The sequence below is a fragment of the Pseudovirgaria hyperparasitica genome, assembly GCF_010093815.1.
Source record: "Pseudovirgaria hyperparasitica strain CBS 121739 unplaced genomic scaffold EJ05scaffold_12, whole genome shotgun sequence".
NCBI lineage: Eukaryota > Fungi > Ascomycota > Dothideomycetes > Acrospermales > Acrospermaceae > Pseudovirgaria > Pseudovirgaria hyperparasitica.
Genome location: NW_022985560.1, coordinates 603,295 through 619,251, shown reverse-complemented (window position 1 = coordinate 619,251; position 15,957 = coordinate 603,295). Strand labels below are relative to the sequence as shown.

The following is a 15,957-nucleotide window of genomic DNA, read 5'->3' as shown; positions in this document are numbered from 1 at the left end:
CCAGAATAGCTAGTACTGGACTCGCTTTCAAATATTGCCAAAAATGACTTAGCGCTTCGGCATCTTACCGACCTATGATGTCTGTAAGCACCAGTGTTCAGGTCAACTTCGATCTTGTCTGTGACAGAGACGGAGATTACCCCAATCTACAGCCTGTCCAGCGTCTCTGCAATCTAGGTGCGAAGCGATATGCATAGAGCAGTCTGTGTTACTGCAACGAATGCATCCAAAGGGCCGCGTCGTTATGGCTTCGCCTGTGCGGCATGTAACAAGCGGAAGATCCGATGCGATGGAGAACGGCCTGTTTGCAGACGATGCTTGAAACGCGGGGATCATTGCGTATACAAACCTACAGAGGCAGACAGCAACCAATTACATCAAGCCCTGGACCGAATCGCGTTCCTAGAGGATCAAATCAGAAAGCTTGATATCTCGGACGATACCGAGCGTGCCCGTGTTTTAGAGGCATGCGGAGTTTCTGACGCAGATGCAAGCACTTCGTCAAATGCGGCTCCCAAGTTGGTGCCGCTAGGTGGCTGTGGCACCCTTCAGCCTTGCGATGAATTAAGTGTTGATGAACACGGTCAAGTGAGTCTGGTTGCATGGAGCACAAGATGTTCGTGCACCTTTGGACAATAAAGTTGACAGGGTATACAGGTACAATACTTTGGAACTACTTCGCGCTTCTACATGCCAGACGAACATTCTGAGCGAGTCGAATATTCCAACAACGAACAAATGCTCTTCGACAAACCGGCACATATCGAATGGCTTCGTACGAATGCAAATCTTCATCATTCATTGGAGAAACTCACCTTAGCAAACTTAAGGAACGATCCTTCCGTGGATCCAGCACTATCAAGTGCACTTCTACAACACTACTGGACGTGGCAGCATCCGTTGCATAATTGTGTTTATCGTCGATGTGGGTCCTAAGGCCATAATGATATACAACCATATGGACTAACGAACAGTTTAGGTTTCGTCCGTGATTCTGCCTTGGGTGGGCCTTATTTCTCGCCATTTCTCCTAAATGTGATATATGCACATGCTGGAAGGCACATGGACCCCAATGATGCTCGTTTCAATTCTATTGAATATGGTGAACGATTCTTGGCGAAGGCGAAGGCTCTTCTTCAAGTTGAGATGGAGCAGAGCAAACCGAAGATTGCCACGATACAGGGACTCCTGATTCTAGGAGGTCGGCAGTGCGCATTGGGTCGGAATAGCGAGGGCTGGCTTTACACAGGCATGGCTATTCGGATGCTTAAAGATATTGGCCTACACATCAGTCCACAGAAGCTGCGCGACGCAGACAAGCTAAGCCCTGATGACCTCGAGGCGAGGAAGCGGGTCCTCATATCTGCATACGTGTGGGACAAAACAATGAGTATTTGCTTGGGACGTCCACCTACGCTGAATGATATGCCTTTTACGCATCATTGTTTATGGGATGACTCGGACGACGACACTCTTTGGAAGCCGGACGGATTGCCAGACGCAGATCCTACATATCCGCCCACTAAGAGCTACAACTCCTTGACTTTCCGTCATTTCTTGAGACTCTCGAAGATCACCACTCAGATGTACAACGTTGTATATTCTGCTACTATCAACTCAAAGACTATCGAAATCGAAACGCAAACTCTCGAGACAAAACTTCGATCGTTCTTTGCAGCGCTACCAGATGTCATTAAGGTAGAAGATCCTGCCACCATCACGCACTGTCCACCACCTCACATATTTTCTCTGAATATCCTGACTCATGTCCTTCTGATACTTCTATATCGGCCATTTCTGATATCTTCTCATCCTCGATACAAGCATCCAACCTTGGTCAGAAGAGCACAACGTGTGTGCGTGGAAGAAAGCTCTATCGTACATCACTTTATCAAGTTGTACCAACGAAGCTTTCGCCTTAAGAATCAAACGTATTTGATCTCATACTGCATATTCACCGGTGCGACCATCGATGTGCACGATCTGAAGACCCCAGACGAAGCCTCCGCCGCCGCTGCCGCTGAAAGATTAGCCTCAAAGCTGCAGATGCTCGAATCTGAAGCTCTATTAGCTCCAGGACTCCAGAGAAGTGCTGATATCATCAAAATGCACCTGAGGATGAGATTCAATCCTAGTTCTGCATCACCGATCAACCACAGCTCTGGTTCATGTCTCTCGAATGATTCAAATATAAGCGCAGTACAAGCCTCAGGAGACCTATCGATGCTATCTATACCATCGCAATTACATGCAGCACCAGCAACCCAATCTGGCTTTCAGCCCGCGCCTGCTGTAAATGGTTCGTCTGCTATTCATAGTACACTTCCTGAGTCAGGTTCTTTAACTCAGTATTCCTTCCCATCCCAATCACCCAGCAATTCAGCTTTGACCACTACGTATTCACCTACATGGCAAGATCCTTTTACAAGCCCAAACTTCACCATCGATACATTCGCCAATGTCGGAGGTGGTTTTGTTCCGGAATCCCTGAATTGGACACTTGAAGACACGAATTGGGATTTTATGCATTTTTGATGGCGACACGTTTACAGTCAAACGGATTAAATGAGACTCACGAAGGTCATGTCGACTGGATCATCACAATCAAGACCAAGCGCTGATCCGAACTAATTGTCAATATTATTGGTTATTCATAATTTATGAAGCCTTTAACCCATTCTCCACTGATACCGATACCGTTAATCCCGGCGTCACTTCTTAGTGAATACATTATTTGAAGACTCTCCAATCTCGCAGATACTGCACCGTCCATGGCAGCAGCTCAATTTGCTGCAGGTCTTGTTCTCGTAGTGGGTAATCGACCTGCACTGGCAGCAAGACCACGCTCTCCAAGCCATCATGGTAGAAACGGTTGATTGTCTGTTTTATTTGGAAATTTCGGCTTCGTGTAGTATGGGGTTGGAGATGGTGGCTTGGTAGTGGTTATTTTGAAGTTGTGAGGCTGGGAAGTTGATGATGTTCGAAGTCGTAAGTTTGGAAAGGTATTGAAGATTGTTTGTGGAGAAACCCACTCTCCGTGAACATTTCACTTCCTATATAGCACTTGACAAACCATTCACAGTGGCGATAGAGGCAGTAATCATACGTATCATTGGTATATGCGACAACAACAGTATGCTGAACAAGTGGCATTGTCCGACTATTTACGGCCGCGCAGACATACTCCATCATAAGAGAGGATCGACATAAGTTCCACACATTTTGTGAAAGCTCGCAGCTCTGTATGAATATATACACGCCATCAAGTAAGAGATTAATGGATTTGTACACGCTGACGCAATCTGTGAACACAAGGCTATTGACTCAGTCTTAAGCAGTGGAATGAACCTCGAGCAAACGTTCAACCACCTACACCTATGTTCCAAGCGACGATACCGTTCATACATTTCTGACGTATTCACTGACACAGATTACAGGAATTTGCGTCCATGGAAGCGCAGCAAATGCCTGTATCACATGGTACTGCAGTTTCCTCCTCCGAGCCCAATACCTGTTCACCTCGATTCTATTTTAGCCATCCCACCCTTTCTAGCGGCTCTCTCTGGATTTTCTAGCGTCTGAATATGCATCCATTTTCGCCAAGCCCTGTAGAGTGTCGTATGTGTAGTGGTCCGACAGCTGTCGTGTGTCTGCATTATTCCGTGCTCATGGTGGCGAGACATGTGGTCTGTGCCGCTGTGTGACCAAATTAGATACGCGAATCTGTCGTGGGGATATACCTAGGTACACTGGAGGGTTTTGAGATATAGAAATTGAATTGGTGCTTTATAAGTCTACCGGAAAAGAACGGCGCATTCCAGGACAAACGGCTGCATCAAAGACTAATTAGGAGCACTGTAGAAAGCCATAACGCCGTGTACATCCTAATGCTATTATCAATCCAATTCGTAGACCGATGTCAGCTCTAGGAAATGGTCCAGGTACATTCCTCGTTGCAAGGTTATACAGTATGACATGCCCAGGGCAACAGTCGTTGCGTTAGGCGCTATCTTGTACGCTGTAGCACCGGCGCCGCAACAGCACGAAAACTGTCGTATCCGCTTTTCTTGTGCAGGAGCTTTTTCCGAGTCTAAGGGAATGGGTGCTGGTAGGTCTGCAGCTCAATATAAATGAGGGCTGCTGCGTCGTTCTGGCTTGAGCTCTCAGCCTTGAGACAGCCAGCCTCATCTCCCTCCCCTTATCGAGAATAGTATTGTTTCAGGTTCCACAAAATGTTCGCCCTGTTCAAGCTCATCCTCGCTCTATGCGTGTCCTTTGTTGCGGCAACAACGTGCGAGATGGGAGACGGCGGCATCAAATCTCCTCAGCCTGGTGATGTCATCACAATGACTAAACCCTTCAATTTAACTTATTGCGCATACGCGTACTACAAAGTCCAGACAATCGACATTGATGTCGTTGTTATCCGCTGCGGATCCAAGGCCGGCGACCCGTGCCCAGACTTTGTGAGTGGCGAGGAAATTGTACATCATCTGAAGAGAGTTGAGGGTGAAGAATATGGTAAGTTCTCCTTTCCATGTCCGGTAGAAAGGAAGAATTGTGAGAGTAGTGGTACGTCTGTACGTGACATGATGCTGAAGCATGTTGGTAGGATATCAAGTAGACGCGACGGTGCTCAGGAGCGGAGGTGGCGATCGAGGTGGACAGTGGGCGATTGGAGTGCTGGAGCATGCGACGGGCTACTATGTGCAGATGGCGATATACAACCATCATGTTCCGGTAACATTTGTGTTGCCAGATGAGCCAGAAGATAGGTCGATGAGGAGGTACGCGAGGGACTTGAGAGGGTAAGGAGGTCGGATGGCAGTTCTATTGTGTACGTGTTCTGTATAATCCTTCCGCTGAACGGTTTGAAAAGGATCTGTAATCGTGAGTAGTATTAGTAGTAGTCTCAGCAGATGCACTAACTTGTTTTCAATAATGAAAAGCATCTGCTGTACATACGTTGCTGTAGGTACCAGACTTCTCGGTTTATTCCAGCAGTGTGATCGACATGCAAAGGCTTTCAGCGACTAAGCATGAAGCGTTTTCCAAGCACCAAGTAGCCAGATTTGATAAGACCATCAGTCACAGATAGGTCCTCGTGCAGAGTTCCGAATCGAGACAGTTACGAGTAGCGCTGAGCTGAGATAGGTAATTATGATCTCAGGGCTAGAATTATCACACTGTGTCATTCCGATAACGCGGCCTCCACATCTATTACAGTCAGCAGTTCTGCGCCTTGCACCGTCCGCGAGGCTAAGAAGCGTCGCTGCTTCACGCTTTGCACGGACAAAAATAGCAAAGTACACAGTGATTTAATACTCGTTGATTGGAGTGTGATGAATGCGTGCTAAGCTAGTAGACACTTGCGTGAAACGCTCGGACTAAACCCGCCCCCAATCACTCAGCAACGATGGATTACACAATCGGACATAGCTCCCTCCGTAGCATCGCCTCAACATCATCGGAACGCCTTCTCCGACTTCTCCCATCTATGATCTCGGCCAGCACTTGCATAGCACGAGCGAATACAGAAATAGCGGTACAGGGTTAGTGACGACAAGACCTATATACGCAAGACATGGAATCAGGAAAGTGTAGGATAATCTACCAGAGGGCAAGCACAGATGTATACACACGTCCAAGTTTCGGGCTCGGGTGACGACACCTTTTTTTATCTACCACTGCATCGATGAGATCTCGAGCTGTGCTCGATCCCTGGACCTTCAGCAGGGTCGAAACTACTGCGCTTTTCACATCTCTCAGGTACAGCATCATAAACAGATTCCAGGGTGGAGTCTCCAGGGCTGCTATATGGGATAACCCCGAGATGGAGAACTTGCCGTAGTTTAATTAGTGCCAACTTTAGGTGATCGACTAGAGCAAAACGACGTCCCTAGATGAATGGGGGTCCTTACGGACACGCGGACCCTCTTTGGCGTGACAAGCCACCTTTAGCATGCTCTGTCATGGTACTTTTAGGAGAACGACTATGTATTCTTGCTTATGACTTGTCGACAGCCAAGATAGTTCTGATAGTTCTCGTAGTTTGTCCTTGCTAGCGCACTACCTACGATCTTAGCTTTGTGACGTTTCAAAGAATATATAGAACAACTGATGCTGCTCTACTGAGGCTTGTATTGACCAGTTCCAGACCATCCTCGCAACATCGTAAGACAGAATACCACATATACCTCGCAATATATCGGCCGAATCTGGAAGATGGACCAAATCCAATGGACACAACCTCCGTCAGACCTACCTTCCATAGTAGATTCACCCTTGAGTCACGACAGCAGATGGCCGTGTGATATAGCAAATAGCTCTCAAAACACACAACCAGGCCCTTGGAATGAATGCTATTATCCCGTACCTCTGAGCTCCGCAGATATCACCGCTTCAGTAAGCTTGACGTCTCCGCATCTTCAGACGTATACTGACATGAAATAGTCTCAACTTGCTTGTTCAAGCAGCGTGTCTTTAGATCCAACATTTGCACAGTCGAACATATTCAACACAATGAGCAGTAACATGGCCCAGTACCCCTATATTCGAGGGCAGGAGTCGCCAACTCCGACCACCAGTGATCAAGATTCTTCGTATCAAGAGCACCTGCAAAGCATGACATCCCAACCACATTTTACACCTTCTCACGCGCGAAGGCATAATAGCTATCCCGAATTCGATCACGCGAGCACTTTTTCCAGCTCACGCAGCAATCCTTTCCCTTCAGGCGCCTCGGCAACTTCACTCTCTGGCCACGGCAGTGAAGAGGAAGGCGGGACGACCAAAGAGCAGGAAGAACGGCTTCTCCTGGAATTGAAAGACGAGCAAAACCAGTCATGGAAGAAGATAGCGGATATCTTCAGGTCACAGTGTAACAAAGATTACAGCGTCCCGGCTTTGCAAATGCGCTACCGTCGATTACGACAGCGGAGGCTGCTGGACTTCAACGATGCGGATCAAGCAGCCTTAATGGCTGCTTACGACTACTGGGAGACTAAACGCTGGGAGATCATAAGTGAGAAGATGGCTGAATTTGGAGCCACAGACTCCTGGACACCAAAAGCTTGCTCGGCCGCATGGCTGAGACTGAAGAACAGAGAGCATAGCATGAATTCACAGGGGCAACTCAATACACAGTTACCTGATATATGGAGACCGATGGATGTCCTCAACTGAACGGTTCGTGTTCATGTTTTTTCTGCGACTTAGCGAGCATCATTGTATTATCATAACAGCATTAGATCATGTACAATAGACCTCAGCAGGACCGGTATTCCATTTGGTGCAGAAACACACATAACTTCTCAGAGTGTTCCCGAAATTGACATCGTCAGAACTTTACAGTTCCCAAGCAGAGACACACATACCAGCATAGTTTCCAAAGACACATATTACTTTCGGTCCTTCTTGGGGTTGCACTCCCTACTAGCGCTTTGACTAAACAAGCTTCATGCTGAGCAAGCGCTCCGCATATGCAAAGACAGATTTCAAACAGCCCTGGCCACGCTGGGAGTTGCCGTTTACGCATGAGCGTTTGGACCAGATCAATGCGCTCCGAGACCTGCTTCATGAGTCAGGGAAGACACGCACGTGTCTCAACCGTGAAGTAGGAAAGGAGACTAGACTACTTTCCATGATCCCGGCAATTATAGAGGCTGCCTGAGACCTAGTTGTAGTTGCCGTTGAACCATTCACGAACCTATATTCGCATCAATAAGCAGTTTACCAGTCTTGTTGGGCGTACCCACTTAAATGATGTGTGATGGTGCTGTGTGTCCCTAAGGTATTTCCATACCGGGCTAGCACACGCCAAGACACCACCGGATAGCGTTCCGAACCATGAGACAGATCAGGTGTTAGCTCCGAGGGTGCGTAATTAGTGGATTCCGCCTTGAGAGAATCCAACACTCCATGCGTTGTGTCTAAATAGGGAATATCGCAAATCTTTGTAACAGTTTCTGGTGTTGTCCTAGCCACAATCTCGGAGTCTTCAGTACAAAAGCCTGCCATTCACATGCACAGCGGATTGAATGATGATGAGGAGGTACAATTACCGCTTCCTGCATAGCGAGCTAGATTTCAAGTTCGCTGCTTAGAATAGACCTAACTGCTTCGTGGCCATATAGCCAAGTGTATACACAGAAACAAATATAGAGATCTACACAGCCGCACTTCCACATGCCCAAACAGCAGAGAACTCTCTTCATCACGGCGCAGCCCACCCAGCACACACGATACATTACTCGTTTCTACCGCAACTTTCTCCAGCCTTCTCGCATCCACGAGCTCACAGATGTTCCTTCACATAGAATCGTCAGTCCACATCCGTCCTGATCTCGCAGTCCGTACGCTTGATCATGAAGGTGGCTACGTGAATGCGAATGCAGCCCACTGACCACTTAAAGCAAGACAAAGAAACTGAGGCACTCTCCCCTCTCCAATTTCATGAAAGCAGCTCATTGATACGACGATGGTTAAATCACCATACTCTTGCGTAGCGTCGTGAGTTCAAGATTCACCAAATACCCCTTTCACACACCACACAACACAGCAATAAAGTGCGTTCCGGGCCGCTGATTATGTGGCGTGCTGGTTGGACAGAGGAGAGGATTGGGGATTCTGCTTATTGGCTTGCTTGTTTTTCGAGGTTGTCGGCTGCTGGGGGTCGGCTTACTGGCTGATGGGTATGCGTAGAATGATGCGTCCAGGGGACTGAGGTACTGTTGTAGGCCTACGAAGTACGCTGCTTTGTCATTCTTGCCAGGCTGCGGAATGCTGTTACACGTGGTTAGGTGCACTCGAAAAGACTGCTTGAAGCGATGTAAACCAGCACAAATGTCAATTGATGCGACGTATATGAGTGCTATAACACCCCCTCAATGGTGACATTCCGTCATTCCTACACGAACCCCTAATGTCCAAACGCCTTTCCGTACTTCGCCTCCCAGTCCGGGTATCCGGACCTGGGGAACACCTCGCCCTTGGCGCCGATGCCCTCGCTCACCCCTTCTCCCTTCTCCGCCTCTGCGGCCAGCCAGACCATCCACTCGTTCTCGAAGAGGAGAACGACGCGACGACGCCAGGGGACCAGGACCGCGGTGCGGGCGGCGAAGACGTTGTTGGGCACAAAGTGCGGGATGCTGCGCTCGCATTCCAAGCGGATCTCAGCAGCCAGGTCGGTGATCAGGTCGAGTGCGGTAGGCGGGGACGCGGCGTCGCGGGACTCGGCCCAGCGCTTGCGAAGGAGAACAATCAGACGCTCGTAGGCGATCTGGCGCTCTGGTGAAGTTTTGGGGAGCGGCTCGAGGCGCAGGATTGGTGGGACTGTGAAGAGGTTAGTGAATCCACGTCGAAATTTGAGTCAGACTACGCTGCGATACCAAGTGTTCAGCGAACATACCACCAAGCATCTCGCGAGCATTCTTGGCATCGATCTCGAACTCGATCATGCGCTTGTTGTGCGCCTCGGCCGCAGCTTCATCGTCAGAGTCAGAGTCTTCTCCGAACGTAGCAACTCTCTTCTGGTGTATGAGATTTATGAAAGATTCATTGACGACGCTGATCGCCTTTGTGCGACTGATTCCAATGTTGGTGCTATTGGCGGACGGAGCAGGAGAATCTCCGTGTGTTTGTAGAACAAAGAAAGGATACTTCTTACCAGTGACGTTCTTAGCAGCGCCAGGCTCAGCGGTGCCGTCAACATTAACTGCAGTGCTGGCATCCTCATCAGGGTACGAACCAGGGATCGCTTTGTTGCGTTCAGCTTCGGTCAGTTCGTTCCAATTCATAGGCACGTCGATGATGTCGACCCATCCTTCGTCACTATCGTCGACATTGACACCATACTGCTCCATCATGTCGCTTGGGATCGCACCTCCACCTCGCATCTTGCCACGCATGGCAGAGGCCATCTTCCCGCGCTGGTCTTCAGTACGGTTCGAAGCTTGAGTAGCCTCGTTGCTGACAGTGGAACCGTATTCACTGGCGTCGGAGGGAAAGTCATCGAGATCTGCGACGTTCTTGAGATCCTTGCGCTCGGCGGACGAGGAGGACTGAGCTTCATCATGGGTATCCTTCTTGGATGGAGTGGAAGACATGATTGCAACAATAGTGACGTTGAACTGAATGTTTAGAAGTAGAGCTTGAGTGGGGAACGCTGTTGCGTTCAGGGAAAGGGCTTTGTGTTGTGAGGTGCGAACGTTCAGTTTGAGACGAGTGACGGCAGAATATATACTCGCACAGCAGATTGTGCGTAGTGAACTGTGACGTCGGGAAATTGGACGAAATTGGAAAGAGCAGGTGATTGGATACCTGGCGGTGCGGGCACGTGGTGCGATACTGTTGTCAAGTGAACTAGGTGACGAGCACTTCACTCTGAACTTGCTTGGGGGCAAACTGGAAGTATCGTTAGCTTTGTGGTACCCCGAGGTACGGTATCGGACTTACCGTGTCAATACCATGAATACATGACGGCATTTTCGCTTTGTCAAGAGAAGTGGAGAGCCCATCATGAAAACATTGTGAACCTTTGAAACATTTCTTCATTCAATATCATATCGTATCGTGGTATCTTATTGTCCAACCTCAAACACCCTGTCATTGCCAGCAACAAGCCGCAATTTTGTGTAGTCCTTTTCTTCCTTTCATACAAGCCTCTTTCTTAAGATCGCTACTTACTTCCTCAATCGCAGGCTCTTGGCAATATCCTCCCACAGACCCAATGGCGGCGTAGTCATCGCCTCATATTTGTCGATGGATGGCCTCTCACCAACAAGATCTGCCTCCTCGGGCCTGACGAACTTAGTCCTCTTGACGACCTTCCACCCGACAAAGAGGAGAATGCAGACAAATATCATTGTGTAATAGGTGAAGAAGGTGCCGACAACGAAACCAGTCTTGCTGGGCAGGAATACAGTATATCCCTGGATGCAAACAATGATGGTGGTAAAGAAGAGCGCAATCCAGGCGCAGTATGGCTGGAACCAGCCCTTGTAGGGGAGCGCATTACGATCGAAGCCCTGTGCCTTCATCGCGCGGTAGAAGCAGATGTAAGTGATGGACATGATCACATAGTTGAGCACTTGCGAGGCGGTGACAAGGTTGACGAGCCACTTTATAGCCTGAGCGGATCCGTCGGATACAGAGAGGAAGGAGAGGAACGGGAAGATCATGGTGATCAAGAAGCAGTAGATGGGTACACCACGACGAGTGGTCTTGCGCAAGAACTTTGGCGCCTGACCTTGAACTGCAAGACCATGGAGAGAGCGAGAAGCACAGAATGTATAGGCGTTTCCGGCAGAGAAGATAGAGGTGACAAGAAGAGCGTTGGTGAGGTCGGGTAGGAACTTGATGCCCATGTTCTGCATAGCAATGATGTAAGGTGAGGCTGCGCCAGTGCCGCTACCTGATGTGCTGAGGACATGTGTGAGAGTCTTGTCGTTGTACGGAACCACGATACCGACACAGAGAGCACCGACGATGAAAAAGACACCGAAGCGCCAGTAAACAGTCTTGAAGGCCTGTTTGATGGTAGTGCGAGGAGACACAGCCTCACCAGCGACCATGGAGATATACTCTGGACCAAAGACGGTCCATGCCGCAGTAAAGAGCGAGGATAGGAATCCCTCGAATTTTCCAAGAGGGCCAGTCGTAACGCTTTCAGCAAAAGCACCGGGCTCACGCCAGTACCTGAAACCGTACGCATCGTGCTTGGGGTTGCCTCCGCACATTGTGACGAATGTGAAACAAAATAGCATGACAATGAGGATAAGTTTGCCGGAAGCGAGCCAGAATTCCGCTTCGCCATACCACTTGACAACGAAGACGTTGAAGATGGCGTACAGGAGAATGACGACCGCGCAGACTGCAGCTAACGGGATATCGTCTCTCCAATACGTTAGCACCAAATTGAGTGCCGAGATCTCGAATGGGATAAGGATAGCCTCGTATAGGAAGAAGTTCCACCCGGCCATGAATCCGAATGCATCGTCGACGTACATGCTAGCAAACTTGATGAAAGAACTGGAGACAGGCTTATCGTCTGTTAGCAAGTAGGCAACACTCGAGTGGTAAATATCATACCATGAAAGTGGTCATCTCGGCGATACAATTGTTGACAGCAGCGATGACTAAGGAGTAGAAAGTGAAGGCAATGAGTAGAGAACCTAGAAATTTGTTCAATAACAGATACCAACAGATCGCTGCGAATACTGACCTGGTCCACCGCCAATGAGACCCCAGCCTATCGATACGAACAGAGCTGTCCCGATAGCACCACCCAAGGTCATCCATTGAATCTGACGATTGGAGAGCTGACGAGCCAGACCGTCGACATTCTCAATCACACCGTTGATCGAAGCTTCTTCGTCGCCCGAGCCGTAGGCTGGCGCCTTCTCTTCCACGACGTAACCGGTTTCTTTGCCCATGATGTCGATGAAATGGGGAAGTCGGGTGAACCTGGAGCTCATGAGGTATATAAATACTGGCGAGGGTACAAGTCTGGGTTGCGTATGGTGGCTTTCATTCTCTTGTGGCGCTTGCAGCAAGGTGGAGCCAGGGGTGGGTTCTTAGATCGCCGTCACGAACACCCACCTGAGATATCCTGGGGCTAGGCCATATGTTGTGCGCGTGAAGAAGAGAGAGAAAAGACGGTCGATCCAAGCGCACTGTTCGGTTGCCCACTAGCCTTCTCTATGCGTAGTGCAGCTTTCTCTCTCGAATAATATGCCTTTTGAGCATTGTATAAGAGCAGCCTGGTGAATATCAAAGGACAACGGCGTCGTTATGGAGACGGATACTCCTCAACAGGCTGACTGTATTCTCCAGCTAAGAGGGCGCTTCCATGCAGACGAGATACTGTCTTTTGAGAAGGTGACTCAGCTAGTGTACTGCCGACAGACTGGCTGCATGGAGACCACGTGAGCAGGCTTATCGTGTTTATGAAGCACTTGATGGGTCATTCGGACGTCCATCGGAGCATGTTGGCAGCTAGGAAGGTTGTGTTACGGTGTTTTAGAGATAGTGTCATGAAGAGCATCCATCATGCTGATTAGCAGACGACCCTTCTCTTCACCAATGTTACGCGATAGACGGCCTGATGTAGACATGGGGCATGCAGTGAAGCAGGTAAAAGCGCGTTGCATGAATAAGTATTAGACGATTGCAGGGGTAAATGCATCCTGGTTGAGTCGTCGATGTCAGGACTTGGCGTTCGGCAGTCCCGTCGTGGTCTAGATTTGGCTCTCATACCTAAAATGGTTAGCGTGCTGAAAACACATGTAGCCTGAGGTTCAAGTTCAACTCCATGTTAATGTTCCAGATTCCCATCCTTCTACCCCATGGCTACCGTCGCTAAGGCATCTTTGTCATCCCATGATGCACTTGTGTGATTTGGGATAGTAGTCCTTGACTGATATGTCTGTGCTTCTATGAATTTGACATTCAGATCGACGCCGAGTGAGTGCGACTTCGGCGCGTGCCGACAATCCAGTATTCGGTTCAAAGATCTCTGTCGAGCGGGCTTCCTATGCTGTGAAGATGCTGTGGTGAAAATAGCACACGCATGCTTGAGGGGACGGGGGATACGTATTGTAATGGCGAGCTCTGGACTTCGATGCTGTTTCGTTGCCATGTTGGCGACTACCCGTGAAAGATTAATGAGTGCTAAGGCGAAGAGGCTTGGCAAGGAATGGAAGAATATGGCAATAAGAAGAGAAGTCTGGAAGTGTTCAGCAAGCAGTTGATTGAATGGGTATCTAGAGATAAGCCGCCTCCATCCCATCAGTTAGTGACTCCAGTATATCGATGTCCACCCAAGAAAACATCAGCCATTACAGTAAAAAGGATATCATATCTGGTCGTAGATAACGCCAGTATTGCTCAATGCAGTGCCAGCCTGGTTCACCAGCGTCTCCTGCCAAAGGAAAGGCGCACTCGGGTTTTGCGCAAACGCTCCAAAGAAGGCATATTTCTCCACATAGGACTGCGCGTCCAACCAAGGCAGGACATCCTTCATGAACGCCTGCACCTGCGCGTCTGTCCCACTCGTGCAACCAAACTCCGTGATCCAAATCGGCTTGTTCCCACCTGCCGTGTACGCCTGCTGGACATAGCTCTTGAATGCCGAAATCTGGCTAGCATCCGAGTACCAGTGGATCGTGATGAAGTCAATGGTGCACCCACTGCAGGCCTGCATGAAGTTCTGCAGATAGGTCAGCCCCATCGGGGCACCTCCGTTCGTGATACCGGGAGCGCCAATCTTCGCTTTACCGGCAAACGGCTGCATCCAAGTCTTGTAGCTCTGTGCCGCGTAGGTCGCATTCATGCAGGAGCCGCCGTCCGAGCAGCCATCTGGCTCGTTGAAGGAGAGCAGCGCCTTGGCTCCGTTGGCAATTGCTGCGTTGGCATTGGCGTTCCATACGCTTGTCAGGGCATCTGCAGCGCTCCAGAGCATGGGGATGAAGGTCAGGGCGGTGTTGTATGCGGCAGCTGAGCCTTGATTGGCAGGTGCGCTATACCAATTGTACGCCCATGAGGCTTTGCTCTTCACGCAGGACGTAGAGAACAGGTTTGTCAAGGCCAAGTCGTTGTACGATACTCCTCGTTTAGTGCCTGGGGAGAATTAGTGGTTGTCTCAACGTTTTTATGGAGATGTTAAAACTTACCAGAACTCTTGTTCGTCGGTGTCGGAGCACATCCTGTGATTGTGGACGAACTCGCCGGCTTTGACGAGGTAGTTGAGGTTGTAGATGGCTTTGGTGACGTGGTCGAGATCGGTGAAGGGCTGGGTGTTGTAGAGGACTTGGATGAAGTAGTAGATATCAAAGTAGATGTTAAAGATGTCGAAGATGGTTTCGGCGAAGAAGTCGAGGTCGGTGACGGGCTAGGCGTCGTAGAAGACTTTGATGAAGTAGTAGATACGGAGGTAGAAGTCGAAGAAGGTTTAGGCGAAGTAGTCGAAGTAGAGAAGGATGTCGATGACGGCTTTGGAGTAGAAGTAGGAGTAGGAGTCGGCGCTGAGCTGGAGCTTGGTTTAGGAGTGGTGCTCGTCGTCGTGGGCTTTGAAGAGGTCGGGGTGGCCACTGTAGATGCCTTGGAGGTTGAGGTTGGTGTTGATGTAGGACATGTGGGTGTTAACTTCAAGCTGGTACATGACGCGGATCCAGTAACTGTTCTTCTCAGAGTATACGTCCTCCAATACATGGTACTCGTGCATTTGCATGGCACTGTTGTTTGCGCGAGAGCACAAGCAGCCAGCAGCACCAGCACGAAATGAATGTATGCGGCCTTCAACATCTTGAACGACTTTTGTAATAAAACGAATGTAGCCTTTTACTTCTGCCAGAAAGTCACAGTGATCCAACATCCATCCATCTAGTGGCGCTGCAAGTATATATACCATGAAGACACACCATGCCATTCAGAATGCTGAGCCTCAAGGGGTAAAACTTAGTCGAGTCCAATTTACCATAGGACACTCCAGACTTTCGAATCAAGCCGTCAAAATCGCCCATGACCACGTCAGAAAGCGATCAAACGCCCTGAGATCAGACAGATTCGGTAATCCCATCGTTGACTTGTCCCAGTCCGGGCAAAAGCCACGGTGCTGGCGTCGTCTGGAACTGCAAGCCATCAGGGTCGAGCGAGCACTCGGGTAGTGTCAAGATCTCCATCTGCGTTCAGTCGGTCGCGACCACGAGTGTGTTTTCGCTGGCGATGCACTTTACTCGTTTGAGAGATGGGGGAGAACAGATTTGGGCAGCGCAGGGCTGATGTTCCTGTCTTAGCACGTTTTTACACGTGTAGTGTTGTAGTTGTACGGCGAGGCCGTGGGCGATCGGTGGGATCTGGCCACACTTGGCGTCGGCTGTGGCTTTTTATTTACTCGTCCTGTTCACTCGTCTTCCTTTCCTCGGCACGGCTCCCAACTTCTACTGCATCTCGTCAACT

The 15,957-nt window shown here is 49.4% G+C and overlaps 6 protein-coding genes across 6 annotated transcripts; 3 read left to right on the top strand and 3 right to left on the bottom strand.

Moving 5' to 3' along the window:
- Positions 1–75: 75 nt before the first annotated feature.
- On the top strand, positions 76–2,939 carry EJ05DRAFT_84599 (uncharacterized protein). Its single transcript, XM_033750011.1, has 3 exons — positions 76–588; positions 658–925; positions 980–2,939. The coding sequence occupies exons 1-3, from the start codon at positions 190–192 to the stop codon at positions 2,533–2,535; spliced, it is 2,223 nt and encodes a 740-aa protein (XP_033598435.1). The 5' UTR covers positions 76–189; the 3' UTR covers positions 2,536–2,939.
- Positions 2,940–4,232: 1,293 nt separating this feature from the next.
- Positions 4,233–4,812, top strand: EJ05DRAFT_487802 (uncharacterized protein; the record flags this gene model as incomplete). The annotated part of the gene is made up of 2 exons (XM_033745642.1): positions 4,233–4,521; positions 4,613–4,812. The coding sequence occupies 2 exons, from the start codon at positions 4,233–4,235 to the stop codon at positions 4,810–4,812; spliced, it is 489 nt and encodes a 162-aa protein (XP_033598434.1).
- Positions 4,813–6,125: 1,313 nt separating this feature from the next.
- EJ05DRAFT_518577 (uncharacterized protein) lies at positions 6,126–7,185 on the top strand (the record flags this gene model as incomplete). Its single annotated transcript, XM_033748701.1, has 2 exons — positions 6,126–6,405; positions 6,454–7,185. The coding sequence occupies exons 1-2, from the start codon at positions 6,226–6,228 to the stop codon at positions 7,183–7,185; spliced, it is 912 nt and encodes a 303-aa protein (XP_033598433.1). The 5' UTR covers positions 6,126–6,225.
- Positions 7,186–8,920: 1,735 nt separating this feature from the next.
- EJ05DRAFT_502455 (uncharacterized protein) lies at positions 8,921–10,517 on the bottom strand (the record flags this gene model as incomplete). Its single annotated transcript, XM_033747261.1, has 3 exons — positions 8,921–9,333; positions 9,410–10,404; positions 10,456–10,517. The coding sequence occupies 3 exons, from the start codon at positions 10,515–10,517 to the stop codon at positions 8,921–8,923; spliced, it is 1,470 nt and encodes a 489-aa protein (XP_033598432.1).
- A 165-nt stretch (positions 10,518–10,682) lies between these two features.
- EJ05DRAFT_441696 (uncharacterized protein) lies at positions 10,683–12,434 on the bottom strand (the record flags this gene model as incomplete). The annotated part of the gene is made up of 3 exons (XM_033742000.1): positions 10,683–12,041; positions 12,091–12,173; positions 12,224–12,434. 3 exons carry the CDS (start codon positions 12,432–12,434, stop codon positions 10,683–10,685), a joined length of 1,653 nt encoding a protein of 550 aa, XP_033598431.1.
- Positions 12,435–13,855: 1,421 nt separating this feature from the next.
- Positions 13,856–15,303, bottom strand: EJ05DRAFT_502453 (uncharacterized protein; the record flags this gene model as incomplete). The annotated part of the gene is made up of 2 exons (XM_033747260.1): positions 13,856–14,619; positions 14,673–15,303. The coding sequence occupies 2 exons, from the start codon at positions 15,301–15,303 to the stop codon at positions 13,856–13,858; spliced, it is 1,395 nt and encodes a 464-aa protein (XP_033598430.1).
- Between the last annotated feature and the right edge of the window lie 654 nt (positions 15,304–15,957).